We start from the raw sequence: 22,855 nt of genomic DNA, 5'->3' as shown, positions 1-22,855 counted from the left end.
CCTAATATTTGTTTTTCATCATTTATACTTTCTCTTTAAAATGCCCTATATATTATTGTTCAAGGACATCAAACTTGAGCTTATTCTAGATACGTACACTAAAGGCAAAATGGTGATAAAGCCTACCAAAGTTACAAGGTTGTCATGAGGACCACAATCAGATGAGGTTAGTTCAGTGCAAGCACAAATGTAGCAATTGTAGTGCAGTGATCATTTTCAATCAGTAGAAACTAATTAAATGAATACTAGTTAGTCCATTATTAAATTTTATTAAATGCATGGATAGAAGCCTGCGTTGGCAAATAAGCAAATTTTATCTGCATTATAGAGGAGCTCAATTTTTTTATTCTTATTAAATATGCAGAAGTATTTTCAGTTGAAAGTTACTAAATAAAAACAAAATATTCTAAGAACTAGTATTGCTATACACATATACATGAATGTGAAAAAAGTATTTTTACATGTATTTATCAATTTCTGGGTCCATTATACTTTAATAGGATTGAAGTTTATGAAATACAGTAAGTCTTCATTAAATTATACATCTGCAAACATCCAAAATATACAGGGCACTTGTCAGTTTTCACAGATCTTTTCTTCAGTTTCTTGAGAGTTATTTTTTGTTTCCTCTACAAACGTTGTGATAAATTCCTCAATACTCCTTAAAATATACAAGACACAAGCAAAACAGATTAGGAAAAATACATTAAAGAAAGAAGAACACTTCAAAGTAAACATCCATTTTAAGGTATATTTACTCCAAAACTGATAAAACTTGGCAAATTACTTTGTTTAAATCATATGTCAGTAGAGTTTTGGCCTTAGATGTAGCAAAGCTTTTCTGATATTTGAGTGCATGCCTGTTACATTTTCCAGACTGAGCTATGTAGCTGCCAAGTCAGATCATTTCCACTGTCAAGGATACAGAAAGGACTTTCAAACTGTGTGTGTGCAACTGTGCTATTTCCCTAGGTGACACAATATATGTGACCCTAGAATCTGGGCTCCCTGACTGGCTCACTTAGCATTAATTCTAACACTTTTCTCCCTTGGCTTTCTCTGCCAGGTAAGTGAGAAAGTGAAATTTCTGTTTTCTGGCCTCCCTTACAACTTTGGGGTCTGTTCGTGCCAGTGACTTTTAGGTGACAGCTCCTGGAAAAGGCTGCCTTTCCTAAAAGAAGTAGAAAAGTCTTAAAGGCCTGCTAAAATCTATCTTTTTCTGCTGTTTTTTTTTTCTCTTTGGAACATGGATCTCATGACTGAAGAAAGTGATACTAAAGCCACAGGAGGAAAATCACCATAAGAGAATTATTGATAAGGCTGGGGATTTAGCTCAGTGATGTAAGCACCTGCCTAGCAAGTGTGAGGTTGTGAGTTTGATCCCCAGTACCAAAATAAAAGGAAAGAAAGAAAGAAAGAAAGAAAGAAAGAAAGAAAGAAAGAAAGAAAGAAAGAAAGAAAACACACGAGAATTAGTGATGCCTCTGAGGCCAGGCCACCATCATCTTAACTCTTCCCTATTGATACGATTAACCCTTTATCTTTAAACCATTATGGTTTTCCACTGCTCCCATTCACACTGGAGATTTGAAATATCCCCCTGACTTTGAAGAAATTAAGTGTGTAAAATATAAATGTATGCAACATATATAATATGAGTGACTAATTTACTGTCTTATAACTTTAAAGTAGTGTATTTAAAGGATTATCCAAAGATTTAACATTACTAGATACATGTCATTACGGAAAGGAACCCTCCACAGTCATATAACCTCCCCACCATTCCTGACTCCTTTGTGTAAGAATTCACCCCAAATTTTTAGGTTTTGCTAGTGAATTTATTATCACATCGCTAAATAATATGTGCATTTTGATGCTTAACTCTTAGGCTAAGTAATTTTAAGCACAAGAAAAGATATTATATATATATATATATATATATATTAAAGTTAGGGCTCACTAGAAGTAGTATACTGAAGTTCTATTACATTAAATCTAGTTTTGAGTGAATGGTTGTGAGAAAATCAAGTCATTACATATCTTTTTTTGAAAAATTCAGTATATCTTGAACAATTCATTATATCTTGAACATTTTATGTTAATTATAAAATAGCACAAATGAATCATATGCAGAATGCTTATTTCAACAAATATTAGTTATTTGCAGCATGAAACATAAGGCTTGAGATAAATTCAAGATGTTTAGAAAATAAAGAAGCAGTATTTTCATAACAGCATCACAGGGAATTACTTTATGCGTTTTGGACAATCAGCAGCAGACATCACCTTACATATTAAAGTTCATGGAGTTGCAGTACTAAATAATTTTCAATATTTTTTCTGTTTTCTTTTTACTTGGGATCTTGTGACCTATTATTTAACTGCTCTGTCTAAATGATCTGAGTCTCACTTCTGCCCAAGTATTTAAGTGCTTCGTAATTCTTTCTCCATTTACTTTGTGAGACGTACACTTTGATTTTTTTCTTGCTTTGTGTTCATTTTTATCTTGCATAGGTTTCTCATCCTTTAGCCTGAGACCTCTAGGTATTTCCAAGGATCATTGTTGGTCCAAAGGTTTTCTACATTTTACCCACCCCAGAAAGATCCATTTTTAGGGTTAAAGTCTTAACATAAACATGGCTTACTTCTAGGACCTGTCCACATTCTAGAAGTATTTCTCCAAATTTGAAAACAAGTGCTGCCAAAAATAAAACACATCGTTCCCCTTCTGTTAGCACCCATTTCTGGTTTCCATTTTGTTACTAGTTATATCAATATCTTACCCTCTACATGAGCAACCCTGAGCCCCTCTCTCATCATCATCCCACAGAAGAATTTTGGTCAAACTAATTATAAAACAGACTGCTCTTCCCTGAAACACCTTTATTATTAGAGTTTGCTATGAAAGTCTCCTGTTCAAATGGGAATCCATGGACAATACACTCATTTTTCTTTCTTCCTATTCACTGTTACATGATCAGATTGCTGCTGCTCTTTTCTATAAATTAGGAATCTATTCCAGTTTTTCAATTCTGTGCATTTCTATCTAGAGGCACTCATTTTTATTACACAGGCACATAAGTAAATGATTACTAGGAAAATAATTTTGAAGTGATGTCTTCTTACATTTTAAAAAATGAATCTATACCAGATATTTCAGTTGGTTTAGGAAATTAATCAGGCAGGTATTACAGATGATTCAAAGGCTCTCTTTACATTTTAATTTATAAAAAACATTGGGAGCTTGGATTTTCTTTTTTAAATATGTTCATTTGTTTGTAAAAAATTTGTTATTGTGGGGTCACTTTTTTATGTTTCTTAGAAATATTTTCTTATATTTTGGAAAAACATATATATGTGTACCTCAAGTTGAGTTGTTCTGAACTGAACCTTGAACTTAGGAAATAAGATTAATATAAACCAGTTATATTATTTTTCTTAACTAAATTTGTATTTCAAAAGTATTTGGTAAGTAGCCTTTTCCTATTGATAACACTGAAAGATTATTAGAGCTTACAATTTCACTGAAACAAACACAAAACAAACTGAAACACACACAATAGTTTATGTAACGTATATCCTAATAAAAGAAGTATACCATTAGATGATGGAAATAAACCCTCCATAGACTGCAAGGTAAAGGGAAAAAGTACAGAGCCAACTATAGCTATATTTATATTACTAGAAATAAGTAAACAGTTGAACAAATAATTTACTTGGTGTTTATGTATCAGACTTTGTAGGAAAGGCATTGTGCTGCTTCATGGGCTGGAAGTGCGGGAAGTTAAGGAGATTTGTACATGTAAATGTTTTCCAATTACCTAACATCCATTTTGATCATTAATTGTATTTTTGGTTCCTCACACAAGAGAAACATTAATTGTATTTTTGGTTCCTAACACTATTTAAATATTTAAATATTTAAATATTTAAACATCTGTGTCCAATTTATTTCACTTAAAAATATGGTCAACCGTATCCTTCTTTATGGCAAAGTTGTACTCTATTGTATATAAAAACTGCATTTTCTTTATCCATTTATCTGACAATGGGTATTTTAGTTGCTAGCTATTATGAATTGTGCTGCTCTGAACATGCATGTGCATATATCACTGAGGTATGATTCTTTAACTCTTTTTGGAAGATAACAATAGCTGGGTCAAATGGAAATTCTAGTTTCAGGTTTTTGAAGAATCTCCATAATGATTTCCATGTTGGCTGCACCTACTTACACTCCTATCAACAGTGAAAAAGAGTTCCTTTTTCCTTTGCTTCATTTGTTATTGGTTGAAGTCTTGATGACAGTCATTCTTTCTGGAGTGAGATGGAATGTCAGTGTTGTTTTAATTTGAGTTTCTTAAATGATCAATGATTTCGAATACTTTTTCATATATTTATTTACTGTTTGTACTTCATGTTAGAAGTGTGCATTCATTTTAGGATTGGGTCTTTAAATGTGAGGAGTCTGATTTTTTGTATTCTTTATATATTCTAGGTATTAGTTCTTTTTGTGAAGAAGAGCTGGTAAAAAATTTTTCCCACTCTTTGGGTTGTCTCTTCATCACATGGTGGTTTCTTTTGCTGAAGTAAAGCTTTTAATATGATGAGATCCCCGTTGGTTCTTTGTATTATCTCCTGTGCAATTCATGAGTTTGTTCATAAAATCTTCGTCTTCACCTATGTCTTCAGGAGTTCTACCTATTTTATACTCCAGACGATTAAGTGCTTCTGCTTTAATATTTAGGCGGGGGGGGCATCACAATCTCCAGTTTGAAGTAATACTGCAAAGCTACTTGATAAAAAAAAAGTGATATGGTACTGGTCTAAATAAACAAATAAATAAATAAACAGACCCAAGTATCAAGGGAACAGAATAGAAGATTCAGAAACAACTCAGCCACCTTATCTTTGGCAAAGGGGTCAAGTATTTTCACTTGAAGAAAGATATACTCTTTACCAAATGGTGCTGGGAAAACTGGATTTCCACCCATATCTCTCATCATGAACTAAAATAAAATCAAAATGGATCAAAAATATTACATATCTTTTTATCTTGATAGAAAGACTTACTGCTGTTCCTCCTCACTGATGTTACTCTTTTTCATGATCTGCTTCACATTGTTTTCAATGACCTACAAAAAATTGAAAATCCTTTGATCACATAGAGTGGCAACACATTTGACTGTACATAGATTATCATCTTTGGACTACCATATCTGGATCATTTATAGATAGATTATCATTTATAGTTTCACATACTAGCAGCAAACTATAAGGAATTTTGGAGGGGTACCCCCAAAGTTGCTGTAAGAGCCAGTTCATTAGATTCTTTGCCACCAATAAACTAAATACATTGAATGATAATGAATGGATGAATCAGAAAAATATTGTTGGCATATTCCACTGTTAAAACTTAGAGTTATTTTTATTAATACATGAGTTTACACCTGCCTAGTTTTAAGTGAATATTTCCATAGCCAGATATTTCAAGAATTACAGAAATTTACTATGTAGAAAAAGAACACATGTATTTTTGAGTTATAACACAGCATAAGCAAGCACTTCAGGAAATACTTCCATAAATTCTGAGTCACACACAAAATAAAACTTACTTGTATTTTCTTCTGTAGTATTCTATTTTTTGTTTCCAATTTTATAGCTTCATTCTGAAGGATGGATGGGTTTTAAAAGCAAGATATTTTGTTGAGAATATTTTTAACTACTGTTTACTATTTATGAAAAGAAAGTAATATGTGAATATTGTCATTATAATTTTAAAAGTACTCACTAGGACATCATTTATAAGTCAATGAATAAACAAGGAATGAAATGAAGGACAAACAATAAGGATAAATCTTATATCTATGAATCAAAAAATAAAAAAGTAAAAGTTGCTGCTTCAAAAGATTAAAAAAACACTTGAGAAATTCTAGCATGGAATGGAGCCTCACTTTTTGATGACTGGACACAAAACTGTACGAATACATGATAGTAGACATGTCTCATTTTCTTGCACTTAGCTTTATCAAACTTCACAGATAACATAAGGTTTTACAAATTGAAGGTCTGTGACAACCATCAGTCAAGCAAATTTATTGTCACCATATTTTATAATACCTAAATGATCATTAACATTTTAGCAATAGATCATTTTTAATTAAGGTACAATATTGAGACTGCTGTCATACATTTAATAAACTGAAACACAATATAAACATAACTTTTATATACACTGGAAAATAAGAAAATTGATAGGATTCATTTTATTGCAATATAACCTTTATTGTGATGGTTTGAAACCAAATCCAGTGTATGCCTATATCAATAAGTAACATATATTAGCAATAATTGATTACAAAGCGTAAGGTAAAATTTTTGAAAATCTTCTTTTATAATAGTAACAGATCTTATAAAAACAATATAATTATTTAAGATCAAGACATAGAAATAATATATTAATGATAAATGATTCTGTCTAACACATACATGGCTTCAGTTTTGCAAGATCAAAAGAAATCTAAAGATGGATTGTGGCAATCATTGCTGCATTAGGTGAATACATTTAACTCCTTCATTGTACAATTAAAATGATAAGTTTTATTTTAAGTGTTTTTTTCCACAATTTCAAACATTTAACTACCAGAAAAAAAGTGATAAAATGATCCCTGATGATAATGTTAATATTGTACGGCTATCATTTTCTTCCAAAGAAATTAATACATTCATTGTAAGCACAATCAAAATACTATTATTCTGTAACTTGAAAATGTAGTTAATAGTATGGATGAGAATAGCTAAGAGTATTGTAAATAGTGGTGAGAAGATAATATGAAGACTTATTTTTCCAGGTAGCCAACATGTTGAAATGGATTAACTATGATAAGTAAGGCATGGTATCAGTTAATTAAAAACCTAAGATACTTAGATTATCATCATCTTCTATATACTATTTAATTCTTATTATTCTGTTTTCATTTTAAAAAGTAGTGTGGTATAATATATGTTATTATATAACCATGAGAAGAAAAAAAGAAGACAATCACATGGTACAAGTAAAAGTTACACTGAATTGGAGTCTGCACAATTTCTGCTCAGCTTCTACAATATTTAACTATTTCCAGAATTCTATGGGGATTTTTTGTCATCTGCATTTTTGTTTTAACTAGATATTTATTATTCTAGTATTTGTGCTACGGACATTTTGAAAGGAAAATATATTTGCTCCAAAACAATTAAATTGCTTCATGTACTTGCTAAAGTTTGTAAGCAGGAGTAAAATGTAAATATTTAAATGGGTAAATGGATACCTCTATGCTTTTAATCTTACTCTCAGTGACATCTAAAATACTGGTGTGCACCAAAGCAGTTTTAATTTGTGTTTCAAGAGCTTGAATTTCATCCCATTTATTGAGTATTTCACGCCTCTTCTTTTCAACCTTCTCAGTGAGAGTAAGTTGTTCTTCATCAATTATAGTTTTCTGAGAAGATCCTAGAAATATATTTGAAAATAAAATTTAAAATTTCAGCTATTTTGAATGTCAGTGTACATTATTGACAATATTATGTGTTAGATATAATTATAGACTGTAAAATAACTCAAATCCCCAACACATAAATGAAGTGAAAATAATCTGATTCAAAAATTCTATGCCCTTCCATTAACTCATTCAGATTATCAGTACTTGTTGAACACCCACCTTTGCAGACATTTGGCTAAGTGGCAAGATTCTCTACTAAATTATGAGAAAGTGATAGTGAGAAAGTTGGAGGTACAGTGGAGAAATAAAAAGAAGCATCTTATCACTTGGGAGGATTTTTCTGGAGAAGTGTGACTAACTTGAGTTTGAAGGATGAAAAGGTGTAAGACAAGAACACACTGTGCAGAAGTAGCGAAGAATGGAACAAGACCTCAAGATACAAAGCTGGCACAGAAACAGGCAAATCTACAAAGGCACTTGCCTGATTTTTCCTTAGCAGACTGTAGCAATTTGCACTCCATCTCTAATTCATTTCTCAGCCTACAAATCGATAGTAAAAAAAAAAAAAAAATAGTGAACTATTAGTGCCCATTTGTACCTTTTTTCTTTTGTCTCCTTTATACTAACATCATTTCATTGAGAAAAAAAAAATGACCTGAACTTTTCACTGTATAACATAAAGAAGAAACTGAAGATAGCTGTGAGAGCCCCAGCCAGGCAAGTTAAGGTCAGGCTTGAGCCTTAGACCTGAAGGGCAGGGTGAGGTTGCCTGGTGATATGCACACTGTGAACACAGCCTGCCTTCTCTGGGCCTCCCAGAGCAAGCAAGAGTTTACGTTATGCTGTGAGAGAGAGAACCCTAGACCAAGTTAGAGCAGAAGACAACTTTTGCCTTTTCTGCTAGCTACACAGAAGCCATGCTCTGTATTTGGTTTTGTTCCTTGTTTTGTTTCCTTAAGGATATTTTGGTTGTTTCCAATTTGCTTAATCTTTCCTTTTTTCAAAATCTTTGCAAACAATATGTTTATCCAACTGTCACTTGACCATGGAAAACCATACACAGAGATCACAATTTTTTTTTAAGTTGGAAAACAATAAGGGTATTTCTATGAGGTGTCTTGACTTTGTGGCTCTCCCGTCTATCAATATTTGAAGCAGCATGCCAGAGTGGGGTTCCTTCAGATTCCCTGAAAGTTCCCCATGAAGATATCATATTTGGTAAGATATCTTATTCATATGCATGATGGCTGTGGAAGAGGCCAGGGGAGAGGATGACATTGGTGAATTTAGCATGCAACAATGCGCAAAGTCATAGATACATGATCATCACACAGTTTTGAGCTCTTTGAAACAAATACCAGCCAAACCTAGGTCAAGTCATGCTACTAAGGCCTCACATGTCGTTGTGCTCCAGGGCTGCCTTGGTGGCCTGCACGAGCCTCCTCAGCTCCTTCTTGGCCTCATCAACATCCTCAGGCCTCACAGGGCCCTTCTCCAGCCCTTGGATTTCTGCCTGGAGCATCTGGGAGTGTAAGGCAAAGCAAGGGTAAGGCACGCCCAGAAAAGGCACAAAATATTCCTTTTTATTGGTGCTGTGAACCCAAGGTGCCCTTGGGTTAAAATAAAAATTCCAGCTAAAATGGGCACATTGGGAAGACTGGAGGGAAGGAAGCAGAGGTAATGCAGGAGGCATTACTGGGCAAGTGAACTTCTAGAGAAAGTACCCTTTTTAGTATATTAAAGTTTTCTTTTCCTCAGAAAATTATAGAGGATATGTATTTCATGGTTTCATTGTATGTGTTGGGGAGATGGGGCATGCTGAATAAAGCGATTCAGGTGCACTATATTTAGCTCCATGGTTATTCTAAATTAGTGAAAAACAATCATAAGCTGATTGTTGTACACAAGAATAAAACAATATTGTGCCCAAATGTGGAGTGCAAAAGCTACTCAGGTCCCTTCATGATAACACTTCAACAACGCCTTTTGGTATTCACTGCTTCAGTCCCATATTATATGAAAGTGGGGGAGGGAAGACTTTGGCAGTACTATGTCAGTCTATAGGAAGGTCCTTCAGAACGTTTTTTCTACTGCTCATGAAATGCAGATGCAAATACAGACAGACTACTACACTTCAGGACTGATTGTTACCTTAATCTGCTTTGTGGGCTGGGAGTCCAGAAGTATTGCCATGTAGAGTTCATACTCGTTCTGTACACACACACACACACAAAAAAAAAAATCCATTGGAAACATATTAGGAGATAATGACACCTTGAAAAGTTGTGTGTCTGTTTAAATAATATAGGAATTAAGGATCAGTTTTGATTTTTAAAAATTATATAAAGTATTTCTATGATATATTAAACCATGCACACTAACATTTATAAAACAATATTCTTTGAAGCATGTTTACATGTTAAGTACTGATCAGTTCAATGTACTAAACTACACTGTACAAATACACTACAGTGTACAATAAACTACAGTAAATCATCCCCTGCCAGCCAGAAGTTCTATGGATGTGGGTCTTACAGCCTGTCAAAGGGGAGCTTTCCAGTGACAAGAGCATCTCTGAAGAATAGAACACCACCTGCCACTGGTAACCATCCCTTGTCACTAGAGAAATTAGAAAATAGCATCCTAGTCAAGCAGTATAATTTCAAGTCAGATTCTACATGAGGCTGGCTTTCATCATAAAATCACAAGAAACCTATAGTTCCACAAGGACTCATATAAAATTACACATCTATGATTATAAAAGTTTATGCATTACACATGTACCAGTACACAGTTAGAAAGCTTTGGTGGACAAACATGAGCTGACGCAATAAGCTAACTGGGTGCTTATTTGGCAAGGCCCTGAATGATGTATGTGGCTATGGCCAGGGTCACGCATGGCTTTTGATGTCTTCTTTCATGAAATGGAGACAGTCAGGCAATGAGGTTATTCCCGAAGTATATCTCAGAAAAACCTCACATAGATCTCCATTGTTATGCACAATGTGTATGTTTCCCTACCTTAATTTCTTTCAAGAGGTTGCCAAATATCAGAGAGCTATTGCAAATGTCTTCAAAGACTTCTCCAAAAACCTGCAGCCTGTTGAACTGTTGTGAGTCGCACGTGCATATTTTCTGGAGTTCCTGGGGAAAAGAGAACGAGCTCATTTCTAGTGGCCTTCATTCTCCTCTCAGAACAGTTCCTCAACTTGAGGAATCGGAGGCACAGTTGCCATTACCCAGGTGTCTGGTCTTCTCTGAGCAGGCATATAAAACCAAGGTGACTTGTTCTCCCAGCAGTCACTGAGAGCCTGGTCATGACTTTGTATTCTTATCCTTACCTCATCTTTCTCTGATCTTTGTACCCAAGAATCCAAGTGCTGCCTCTACAGTCTCCCCATAGCCACTTCCTTCTTCCATCAGCAAGCCCTCTGGCATAGTTATTTCAGGTATGATCAAAACACACTGTAAATGTTTAAATTTTAAAGATATATCACAATAAAAGAGACAATGCCATTGATCCCCCTCAGAATATTTCCATTCATTTTGAACACACTTCTCCAATTTGAACACACTTCTTGCAACTTTCTGAAGCAGTTCTAGAAGTTCTCTTTGTATCTTTATGAATTATGATTTAAAGAAATATGCTAAATTCTGCTCTTCAGTGCCATCCAACAGAAAGGCAGGCACACTAAAACATTATGGTAAGTCCTCATTTAAAATTCACCAGACCTGGAACTGTGCAACTCTGACTCTCCCAAAGCCGGTAAGACCATGAGAGGTAAAGGGTTTGAACTGATTCAAGACATCAAAGCATGCAAAACAGTACAACTTAAGACTCTCACTGAAGAGCACTGCCAGAACTGCTTCTTAAAGCAGCAAAAATGGTGGCCTAAGTGTGTTTGCAGTGAGAGGGAGTATTCCAAGGGGGGTTTATGGCAATGTCTCTTTTACTATAATAATTTTTAAAGTTTTGATTTGTATATTTTTTCAATGCATAATGAATATATTTATCCTGGGGAATTGGTACATACACATAGAACATCTTGATCTTTTTTGTTTCCCCTTCCCTTTTCTCTCCCCTGTCTCCTTTATCCATAGGTCCCCTTCCCATCTTCACAAAGTTTGTTTTCCTGCTTTACTGATTTGCCAGTCACACCTCATACAAACCATGTTCTGCTCTTGTATCCATGTGGCTTCTCCCATGTTCCACGCCAGCCAGAGCAGGTATTGCAGATGTGCTGTGCAGGGATACTCCTGCATCCTTTCGCCTGCTCATTGTTTTCCCTCTACAGTGTTCTTCCACAGTAAAGTGTGCATACCTTTTCTTAGATCCCACAAACACTGCCTAATTGCTACACAGAGCATCTATCATTTCTGAAGATGAACTTGCCTCCAACGTACCAGTGTCCAAATGGTACCTTCTACTGCACTCTGTTATCATCTAATGATTACGTGGAGTAATCTCAGCACCTGGCAGTTTTATTCCATTCTACCTGCACCCATGAACAAGGTACCTGAGGACAATTCTCAGAAACTGAGCCCTGTGTGGACAGAACAGCAAACAGCTCTCCTTACCGCCTCCAGTTTCTTTTCATGGCTGATTGCTACCTTGCTCCCAGTGAAGTCACTCTTCAGACCTTGCTTTACTCCAACTGCTCTTTGGAAACTCAAGAACTTCTTGTACCTGTCGGCTTTTGTCACACTGGCTAGGTAGGAGCTGACATACTGGTACTCATCTGGACCTGGGGGAGACAGCGTGCACTGGCGGCTGGATCTTGCCTCCTTGAACTTCAGTACCTTCACCTCAGGCAACCTGAGTTCCTCTCTCCGACGTTGCTCTGAGGGGCGCTCAAGCACCTCTTCTTCCTTTTTCTCTTCCTGCAGAATCTGCATTGGAATAAAATCTTCAAAAGCATGTAAATTTCGTGAAACTGCAGTTTGGGGGTTTAAATACCTGAAGAGTTTGGTGTCCGGAGCATCACTGGGAACCAGAGCTGTGTTTATGGTAAAATAAGACAAAGCATCCTTCATCTCAGCAGTCCTCCCGTACATTGCTTTCTCTATTCTTGCTGGGGGGACTGTCTCCCACCTTGACCTATGGGCGCTGTGCCAGTGATGCAATATGTTCTTTTGTGGCCTGTAGAGTTTGTTGAGGTTCAGGTGCCCTGAGATATAGAGACAGACATCCTCTTGGTGATCCTTCTGAAGTCTGTTCAGAAGCTCCCTTAGGTTGCACAGAGTTTTGATACTGTGCAGTTCACAGTGTCTCCGCCTCAGGTAGACTGTTTGGAAAAAATAATAACATGACTATGAAATATTGTGTTTATTCCCACTGTAAATCAGTCATGCGCATTTGCCAACCTGGCATGCATATCTTATATCCAAAAATGAGGTCTCTAGAAAGGTTGTGGCAGCTCAGGTTATTAAGGAAGAAAGAAGTACTTTAATTTCACAGAGTACTTATTACAATGCTAGCACAACTCTAGAAAAAAGCCTAAAATATTAACTACAACTCTTAATGATGATACATAATGATGCCTTCTTGAATGTGCTAAACAGGGTATACTAGGGAATAAAAGGGAGTTGTTTTTTCTTCCTTTGTACTAAAAAAGTGTCAGAATTCCCTACGATTGATGTGCCTTTCATTCCTGCCTGTCCTGTCCTCACAAAGAATCACCTATGAGTACGGTGACAAGATGGCAACCCCTCCCACGCAGGTGCCTATTCCTTGAATTCCCGAACAAGGTCTAGGATATAAAACTGCAGGACACCTTGGTTTCCTTGCCTATTCTTAACTGTGTGAGTACAGACCTGTTACATTAACTCTCTGAGCCTTAGATTTTCTTCTGCAGAATCAGGATAATCACTGCTACAAAGTGATTCCTTGACACCCATGGAATCACTTTGGGCAATGACACCCTTAGCATGGAGTAGATATTCCATTACTCGTGCTCATTCTTATTAAAGTACTACAAAATGAAACACTTCTGAAAGATCCTGAATCAGCCTGAATTTGACTTATAACAAGTTGTCATCCAGCATGAGCAAAGAGGGCTTCCTCCTGGGGTACTGTGCAGTGTGATGTCTATCCCCAGAGGCAATTGCATAGCCTTCTGGAGAGCTTGAGAAGTCTAAACAAGAAGGAGTTAATCTGTCCATGGAGGCCAAGATCTCCTCTGTCCCCAAAAACCAAATGATTCTGTCTCACAAGCCAAGCCCAGCTAGCCCGGGGCCCCAGCAGAGCCTGAACAGGCCCAAGATACACCTACAACCAATTTCAAGACCCCAGTGACAAGCACTTTGGTGATCAGCCTCTACCCCAATGTGAAAAAAGACACTGAAAGACATTATGAGACCAAATATGAGCCAAACAGCCAGCTAGGATTGAGACTGTCCTCTGAATATAGCCTTTCCCTGTCTGTTGGGCTTGTCCCTTTATTCCATGACCACCTGAGGAAAGGTAAGCAAGCCACATATAAACCCAATTCTATGCCAAATCTAAGTGGAAAGCCTTGCCTGTAAAGTCAGGATGCATCATGGCATATACCTGAGAGAAGAAACAAAGCCCAGAGAAAGTGAGAAGCAGTGATGGGTTCCCTGCTGTGTGACAAATGACCATAGATGGCAGCTTTGGCAACTTCAGCATGAAGTCTCAGTTCTGCATGCTGGGTTCTCTGCTTGGGACCTCTCAGGGTTGAAATTGAGGTGACAGCTAGCTATGTTCCCAAGAGATTGGATGTAAAATCCATTCCAGACTCATTCTTGTTTTTATCAGAATCCACTTCCATCTAGTTGTAGGAGTGAGGTTCCTGTAAGCGGCCATCAGTGGGGTTGCTCACTGGCCCTAGGGGCTGTCCATATTTCTGACTCACAGCACTCCATCTGCACCTGCATCTGTATCTTAACTCCATCTCTATCTCTGTCTCAGTCTCCATCTCCATCTCCATCTCCATCTCCTAGACAGGAAACTCTTCCTGCTCTGCACTTCTCACTTCTCTAGAACCACCCTTTCTCTCCAGGCCCCACAAGATGCTGCTTTAGACCAGCTCTGTCTCTCCTTTCTGCTGACCTGGAGTGATGCCAGGTGTGTGCACCAGGGTGAGCTAGACACTCTAGCTATCTCAGAACTCGGCACACCTTACCAACATGGCCAAATTCATGGCCCAGCCTCCCCGTACTACTTAGTGTAAATGCAGACCGTCATCTGCTCTTGCATGAGCCAACAGTGCTTCATATGGAAGCAAATGATTCCAGCCAGAGACTTCTTGAGAAAAATAAAACACTTATTAACAGATAGAAGATTAATAGAACCATTTCTCAAGACAATCATTATAATTCATCAAAGGAACATAGAATGCAAGAAAAACAGGTAACACTAACCCTACAGGAAAAAAGGAAGCTACTCACTTACTTGTTGCTGTTCCATCCTTCAATTTGATTATTTCCAAGAAAACTTGAGGCCTTTGAAATTAACCAACATAGCCACCCACCTATATTTAGTACATCTTTAAGTTTGATAATAGAGAGGCTTACTTTTCTGGACTCAAAAAATCCAGATTCCAATTCTGTCTGTCGAGTCCTGTAATGTTTACTATGTATTACCTTCTGCCATCCAGTATTACAGTTATTCAAACCACTGGTATTGTATATGCTGCCATCTTTAGTACATGCAAAAATAAAAGTTTAAACTATTCACTAGAAAGTGTCTCTCTCTTACAAATGATCTGAAAACATATTTAAGAAAAGCCAAATATTTTAAGCATGTATTGATTAGAAAGACATAACAATACATTTCTGAATGAGGTTTAGGTTAATTAAACATTTTCAATATTTTTAGAATTTAACATTTTAAACACAGAATGTTGTTTTTTATTTTGTTTTTATTTCTTATTTATTTACTTATTTGGTACTAGGGATCCACTCAAGACCCAGTGCTTGCCAGGCAGGTACTTGTGCTGCTGAGCTAAACCCTCAGCCCATAGCCCATCCATATATATATATATATATATATATATATATATATATATATATATTCTTCAGGATAGAAAGTTCATCAAGATCAAACAAAGATGGAGAAGAGGAAACAAAAAAGAAATTAAGATGCATTATGTATGGAATATAAACAAGGAATATAAACATTTTGTGCTGCAAACGTGTGTTAATAAAATAAGTAAATAACATTTTAGTAAAAGAAAGTGTAGGTCTTCAGTGTCATCACTACTGCAACCCTGCCTAGGTTGTCTCATCCCTTGGAACTCTGGAATCCATAGGAATGTCATGATCTTTTTCAGGAACATCCTTGTCCTTATCCTCCATCTCCAAAGTCAAGTGTCAGTGGAATGAATTCACAGCAGAGCCAGCAGATCTGTGATGCAAAGGTCCACTGCCCAGTAAGGCAGGCCAGTCAGTGGAGACTTAGGGACCCCAGAGGACCCCAAAACTATTGTATAACTCTGTGGGGCTGTTTGGCTCTTCCAGGACCCCACTGACAGCACTGCAACAGTGGCCGGTTGAATTGCTCTGTACACACTCATCTGCAACCATTTTTACAAATTCCCAAAAGAATGAACTTTGTGTTACTGGTATTAGAACCTTCAAAGGGTCACAGTCACTGGTCTTTTTTTAACTGGGGATTTGTCAGTTAGGATTGTTCTGTTTAATTGGAGAACAAGTGTTTCAGAATTCTAAGGAATAATAAAAAAATCTGAATGCCACACACTGAGCTGTATGACTCAGGGTATGAAATAAAAGTCCTACCTCCAGGAATCCTAAATTCTGTGGCAGATTTGAGACATAAGTGCCTGATAAGGGGATATCACATCACAAGGCAGCAGTGACTATGAAGGACAGGGGAGCTACAGAAAAAGATAGATGGATCTTACCTAAGTCTCTTTCTCAGATTTCAAATATGGAGAGTAAGTGCCCAGCTATCACCTTCAGGAGTGTGATAAGAGGACTTTGCTGGTGTATCAGAGGACACGTTTAAAAAGATAATCCCATCCATCATCTGGATGGACCCAATCTAATTATAAAAGCCCCTAAAAGCAGAGAGGCTTCTCTAACTAGATTGCCAAAAGACAGGGGACTGGCAGGGACCTCCAAGATTCCAATAAGAGTGCAGGATCTTATGGCCACACTGGCTCTGAGGCAGAGGACCCATGCAAGGACTTTAGGAAAGACTTTAGTCAAAAGCAGCAAGAGGACACGTGTGGTTCCCTGTCAAGAGGCACTGGAAATGCCAGTAAAGCAGACAGCCTGGGAAGGATCCTTCCATCAGGCTCCAGAAAGGCACACATTCCTACCAACACCTCTGGCCAGGCACAGAAACCCTGAACAGATCCCTGGGGCTCATGCAGGCCTGTGACTCACAGAACTGAATTCATACTGGGAGCTCTTTTCAGTCTTGTATTTTTGGGAATGCATTACTATAGCAGAAGAAATAGGATGCAGCCTCCAGAGGATAGGTTTGATGGTCCATGAGGGAAAAAGCATATGTCCATGGAAGCCAATGGGGTAAGTCTTGCTACCCACACAGAGGGACACCAGAAGCTGTCAAGGAAAGACACTTCCCACTGCTATCCATAGGCCTCAGTAGGGGAATGCATTGTTGAGTTCTCCACTTGTTCCTTAAAGAAAAAGATGCCTCAGAAGCTGGGAGATGTAAACGAAGTCCCAGGTACTGTGTCCTTGCAGCATTCCAAGGCTTAGTGTTCAGATACTCCACGCACAGTACACAGCCCATTGCAGATGGCATGAGACATGCACAAGGGACCTCCAAAGGGTCGTTGCAATGCCCCAACTTGCTCACTGACTTGGGCACATGCACAGTACCACCTGCAACTACATAAAATGAGACTGCCTTCAAACTCTGTGCAGAGCAGACTCTGCCTGGTGCACACAGATTTCCTCTGCACCAGGCACCCATCAGTGTTCCGTGAAGACTGGATTCTCAGTGAAGACTCTTCTTCCTTATATCGCATTATGAAGACAAATAGAGGGACTGAGACACAGAGACTGGATGCCCTGCCTTGTAGGCAGGGGTGTGAGGTCAGTGGAGTTGCAGTGTGAAGACCCATAGTGGCAGCAGTGGGAAACTCCAGAATGCTCCCCCTTGTGTAGGAAGAACGCTCTGAAATGGCCAGAGATTTGCCCCTTTGTCCTCATCTTCTTTTCCGTGCTCACACACACACACACATTCACACTCCTGCACACACTGTACACTCAGCCATTCAGACACACACCACACTACACACCCCACGCTACACACCGCACACTCCCACATGCTACTCACACTCTGCAACCCCTTACTCTCCACCTCCACCCCCCCCCCCCGCCAGACCTCCCCATTGACTCATCTACACAGCCACACACCAGAGGTCCAGTCTTAAACTCCAGCGATCTGCAGCCCCGAGAAAGTTGAGAAAGTTTCCATTTTTCATAACTGGTCCCAGACGCTCTGTTCCCAGGCACCAAACACCAAAAGTCAAACACATGCTCATAGTCCACTTACATTGAGGCTCTAGGTCCTTAGCCATGGCCTCCCTGCCTCTCAGCTTGCTGCTGAGGTTAGCGGTCACCATGGGAACAGTAAACATTCCAATGCCCCCTCTAGCGGCCTTCTGTCCTCAAGGCAGGAGGCCCAACCTCCTTCACCACGCCTCCCCCAGGGAGCACAGGGTGTTTTCCTTTGTAACGTGTAACAATTTCTATGATTTGAAAACTATAAAAATTAGGGGGAAAAAACATTTAGGCTTTCTAATTCCTTTCCAAACCTGGTGGAGCAGCTAACTAACTGATCTTGCTCATGTCCTGTAAAGGTGAGAGGATCTTAAGGTTCAGAACTCTTCCAGCTGTACTAGAAGTGTAGCTCTGAGTCAGTCATTCACTAAATTATCAAGCTGTTATGAGGCAAAGTTGAATAATTTGCCCAAGATCCGTGCACACACATTTAAGGAACATGAGTACCTGCGTGTGACCACACAGTTTATTTTTCGTCTTCAGCGTAGGCCATAGGGAGAGTGAGGAAAAAAGAAAAACCTCCCAAATTGTGAAAAGTGTGATTCTAGTTGAATTTTTCTAGCCTGAACAAACCAGGTGTTATAAGAAGCTGGTTGCTCTAGGCGGTTACTCTGAGGTAACTGAAAAAGAAATGCTCCCTCCCAAGGGTCTGCAGTGGCCAGATGTGGGAATGAAGTCAGCTGATCTAGGGTGTTCCTGCTTGTGTGTGCGCATGCATGTGTGCTCACGTGTATGTCTGTGAACCACGATGCCAGCCAGATACTTTAAATGGGAACATCCTGGATCTGTCAGGATCCTAGGCTGTGTCTTGGCTCCCAGGTCAGGGGTGTGTGCATTTAACCTGGAAATGTCTCCTGTGACAGTGTTTCCTGGTTTCTCTCTCCAGTGCCCACATGGGCAGGAGGGCACCCGGACCCTAGGGCTGGCATGGAGACACCCACGTGCATAGGTGGATCTCAGTGTTAGAGGGGAGATCAGACTCTGTGCCTCCAGCCTGGGCTGAGGCAGAAGAATCGCAAGTTCAAGCCCAGCCTGGGTAATTTGGAGATCCTGTCTCAAAATAGAAGACAATAAAAAGGGATGGGGATGCAACTGAGAGTGAAGGCCCTGAGTCCAAAACTTGATGCCACCACCACATCAACCATGCAGGCAGACCAGGGTTTGTTTCCATAGACAGGCAGGAAGACCTCAGGCCAGGCAGGAGAACTGCATCCAGAGCAGCTGTTCACTCCCTCTCCAGTCAGCTAGTGCTGACTAGTGCCCACCTGCACCTGGGCACAAAAATGGGTTTGGCTCCATTTATGTGAAGTTGCAGAAAGTTGGTTTAGATAAGAAAGGAAACGTTTCCAGGGGAAGCTTCTCCCAGGTTCTCCTGACCTTCAGAGCTAACAAATGATTCCACACCTTCACTCTAAAGATCAGTGTTCAAATTATTACCAGGTTTTAAAAATCCCTTCCGTGGCTCCCTGTTGCTTACTATATCATCAGAGTGTTTAAAGGAGAACATGTGAGGTAGTTACATTGTGTGTGCTACGAACTGATCCACCAAAGCCCCGCTGGGTCCTCCTGGGAAAACCCAACTTTCTTGTGGTGTCACTGCGGCTGCTGCTGAGCTCTATATTCACACACACATGCACACGAACACACACACACGCACACGCACACACACACACACACACACACACACACACACACACACACCCGCTTGGCCCCATACTCTTGTGCAAGAGCAGGTGCCAGGGTCCTTCTTTTTGCTTCGGCTGAGCTTCTCCTTTAGGGAGCTGGGACCCAACAAAAGAGGGGGACCTAAGACTCTGCAACGAAGAGCTCACCCCAGCCAGCACCCTCCACCACAGGGATAAAACTGAGGACCAGAGCAGGAGATTCAAACATAGGGAGGTGCAGTGTGCTCCTTCACTGTGGTGCTGAGTCTCCAGAGAGACTGGGGCGCAGGTGGTCAGGCCATTGTCCTCAGCTGGGCAGACTGCAGGCAGAAGCCAGAGCAGACCAGGGACTCTCTTGGAGGTTCCCTGCCTATGACCCGAGAGCTCAGGGACTCCAGCAGCAGCAGGAGTGGCCTGCGCATATGAGAACTCGCTGATGGAAGCAAAGTTATGAGATCAGAAAGGAACACGACCTGTTCCTGCTTCTTCTTGGTAGATTTATTGTGCACAAAGAAATGCACTTCTAGCAGCTGTTTTTGTTTTTTGGTGCTGGGGATAGAACTAGATACCCCAAGTCTAGTTCCCTACACCAACAACTACTTTGTGCACTTATTTGTACTTCCTAAACACTGGGCAAACCCACATGGAATGAAAATCCAAATCCTCCTGGCAGGAGGATTCTAAAGCCAGGAGGTGATCTGAAGATACCAGGAGCCTTGAAAATTATCCAGCCAAGGAGAAAATACCTTCCATTTGATTGCCGCAAGCTCATTGCTGCTGTGTGCTATGCTGCAGCGTGGATACTGGTGGATGAGGGGCAAGAATTCCTCTTCCAGTCCTAAACCCTTAAGAAAGGCTGCCCACAGTTCACCCCAGTTCCCCTACTTCCTCCCCACACAGTAGAAGGAAAGTGCTGCATGCATCAGGCTCTAAAGACACCCTGCTGCCTTCCCAGGCCACTTCCTTGTTCTCTCTGGGTATCATTCTCCCTGCATATTGCAAATGTGTTTTTCTTCCCATCTGGCTAACCAACTCAAATTAATCACATCCTCACTGTCATTCATCCTTGAGCCACCACCTACTTCACAAGAAAATAAATTCTGGGAGAGGCCTTGGATAAACGCCTTTGTCTGCATATCCTCACTTGGGTTGGGTTTAGGATCCCTTGGCTTCCCTTAACTTTGTATATATCTCAATATCTTTACTCTTACCATGGATTGCATTCAAGTGGTAGATTGTCATTAACTTGCCAGGATTCCAGTAACCTCTCCATGGGATTACAATAAGTTTTAAAATTGTGAGGAAGATTTTAAAAGGGATTACAGTACTTGATTTACAATATTTGATACTGGGATTACAATAAAGAAATAGCACCATAAGAACGCCCTTTTCAAAGGACTCCCTCTTGTGTCCTCCCTCTATGTCTCTGTCAAGACCCTTTTGCTCCTATACAAAGGGAACCAAACCTTCACTCAGTTACATTTGTACATAAAACCTCACTCCTTTACTTCAAAATGTTGCTTATTGACTACATTTCTTTCCAAATGCCAACATGGGAGTATTCTTTAACTGCAAAAGTTGTTTGGGCCAGAGTGGAAGTTATGATGTTGCTAAAAGTGAGGAGCTGGTGGGTAGGAAATTATTCTGCTCTGCTACTGTCCTGCAACCTCTGGGCGCTTCAGAGACCAGCCAGGTGACTAGTTCCTCCTACACTTCCCGCTGCCGACATGTACAAAAAAATGCACATAAACAACCCCCATCCTCTATCCTTTTTCCTGTCCAATGACAGCATAGTCTACCTACTTGTCCTTCACTTTTTTTTTCTTCTCTCCTTAAAACCACATCTTAGAAACCATTTCATACCAACACAAAACTGATACTTGACTTTTCAAATGGCTGGAGTATTCTCCTTTATGGCTGAAATGCAATTTCTTTAATCAGCAGATTGCCGATGGACATTAATGTGGGTTCCATACTTTCATGGCAAAATCTTGCTGCTTATTTTTGGTCCCTATTTTTGGTGTGAGCATTTGTATGTGACCACAGGACCAAATATCATTTTACAGTCCTGAAAAGAATGGATGAAGGTAGCAATTTTCCATGTTATTGACTATTTTTTCTACTTAGTCAAGTGAGTATGAAATCATAGATTTTAATTTTCATTTCCATAATAACTCATGGTGTTAAGCACTTTTTCACAAGTTTTTGGGCTATTTTTGTACCCACTTTGGACAATGACCAGGTAGGTGGCCCATCTGGGACAGGGGAGGGTCAGTTGGAATTTTGTGGGACATATTAGAGGAATACAAAAGAATCAAGCCAAGAGACACAACAAAGGCAGCTAAAGATCTGTTGTCCAAGGAGAGCTTAGTGAGCAAGAAAATGTAACAACCATAAATATCCTGAAGAACAAAACCACATCTCTGAGGTAATGGTTAATTTTATATATCAACTTCTCTGTGCTGTGAGGTGCCCAGACAGTTGGTTCAACATCATTCTGGGTGTACCAGAGTCTGAAAAGGTTAATATTTAAAAGGACAGTGTTTTAGTCAGCTGTAACAAAATACAACAAACTAAGTGGCTACATCAGGGATTAAATGTCAAATCTAATTCTGAACAGGGCACAGTGGTACTTGTCTGTAATCCCATCACTCTGAGAGGAAGAGGCAAGGGAATCACAAGTTCAAACCTAGCCTGAGCAACTTAGTGACTTGGAGATCCCATTTGAGAAGTTCCATTCTTAAGATGCATTTTTTTTAATACAATGGAGTCCTACTCTGCCACAGTAACAGAAATAAGCTTGAGACGTTCCTAGGTAAATGAATGTGACCTGAGACCATATTCTTAAGTGAATTAAGTCAGGCACACTTGTGTAGATACTGCATTATTTCTCTGATGTGTGAAACTGAAACTGTAAATATGGGCCAAAATATATTTTAGGAATTGTGAAATAGGAAAAAGATGTTCAAATGGAAGGTGAATGTGAGAAGGGGGCAGAAAGGAAAACAAACAAAAGTAAAAAACAAAAGAAAATAAAGAAAAAAACAGAAGCAAAGCTTTTGTAAGTGGAGAGGCAAAGATAGGTTGAAGAGAGGGTAGGGGAATGGGAAAAAGAATCAAGTTTTATCACATACAGGTACAGATTCTTTATGATGAATGTGATCATTATGTATATATCAAGTGTACCAATAA

General features: G+C 39.1%; 1 protein-coding gene across 1 annotated transcript; it reads right to left on the bottom strand.

The window, feature by feature from the left end:
* Positions 1–243: 243 nt before the first annotated feature.
* Positions 244–18,053, bottom strand: CUNH6orf118 (chromosome unknown C6orf118 homolog). The gene is made up of 10 exons (XM_063233088.1): positions 17,992–18,053; positions 12,057–12,763; positions 10,500–10,622; positions 9,630–9,689; positions 8,876–9,000; positions 7,960–8,018; positions 7,308–7,489; positions 5,613–5,666; positions 5,071–5,132; positions 244–661 (listed from the first exon to the last, which is right to left on the bottom strand). Exons 1-10 carry the CDS (start codon positions 18,014–18,016, stop codon positions 577–579), a joined length of 1,482 nt encoding a protein of 493 aa, XP_063089158.1. The 5' UTR covers positions 18,017–18,053; the 3' UTR covers positions 244–576.
* Positions 18,054–22,855: the final 4,802 nt, after the last annotated feature.

This window comes from Cavia porcellus, unplaced genomic scaffold (assembly GCF_034190915.1).
Source record: "Cavia porcellus strain 051 isolate PalLab524CR breed Dunkin Hartley unplaced genomic scaffold, mCavPor4.1 scaffold_22, whole genome shotgun sequence".
Classification (NCBI taxonomy): domain Eukaryota; kingdom Metazoa; phylum Chordata; class Mammalia; order Rodentia; family Caviidae; genus Cavia; species Cavia porcellus.
Note: the sequence above shows the minus strand (reverse complement) of the source record. Positions and strands in the feature narration are given on the sequence as shown.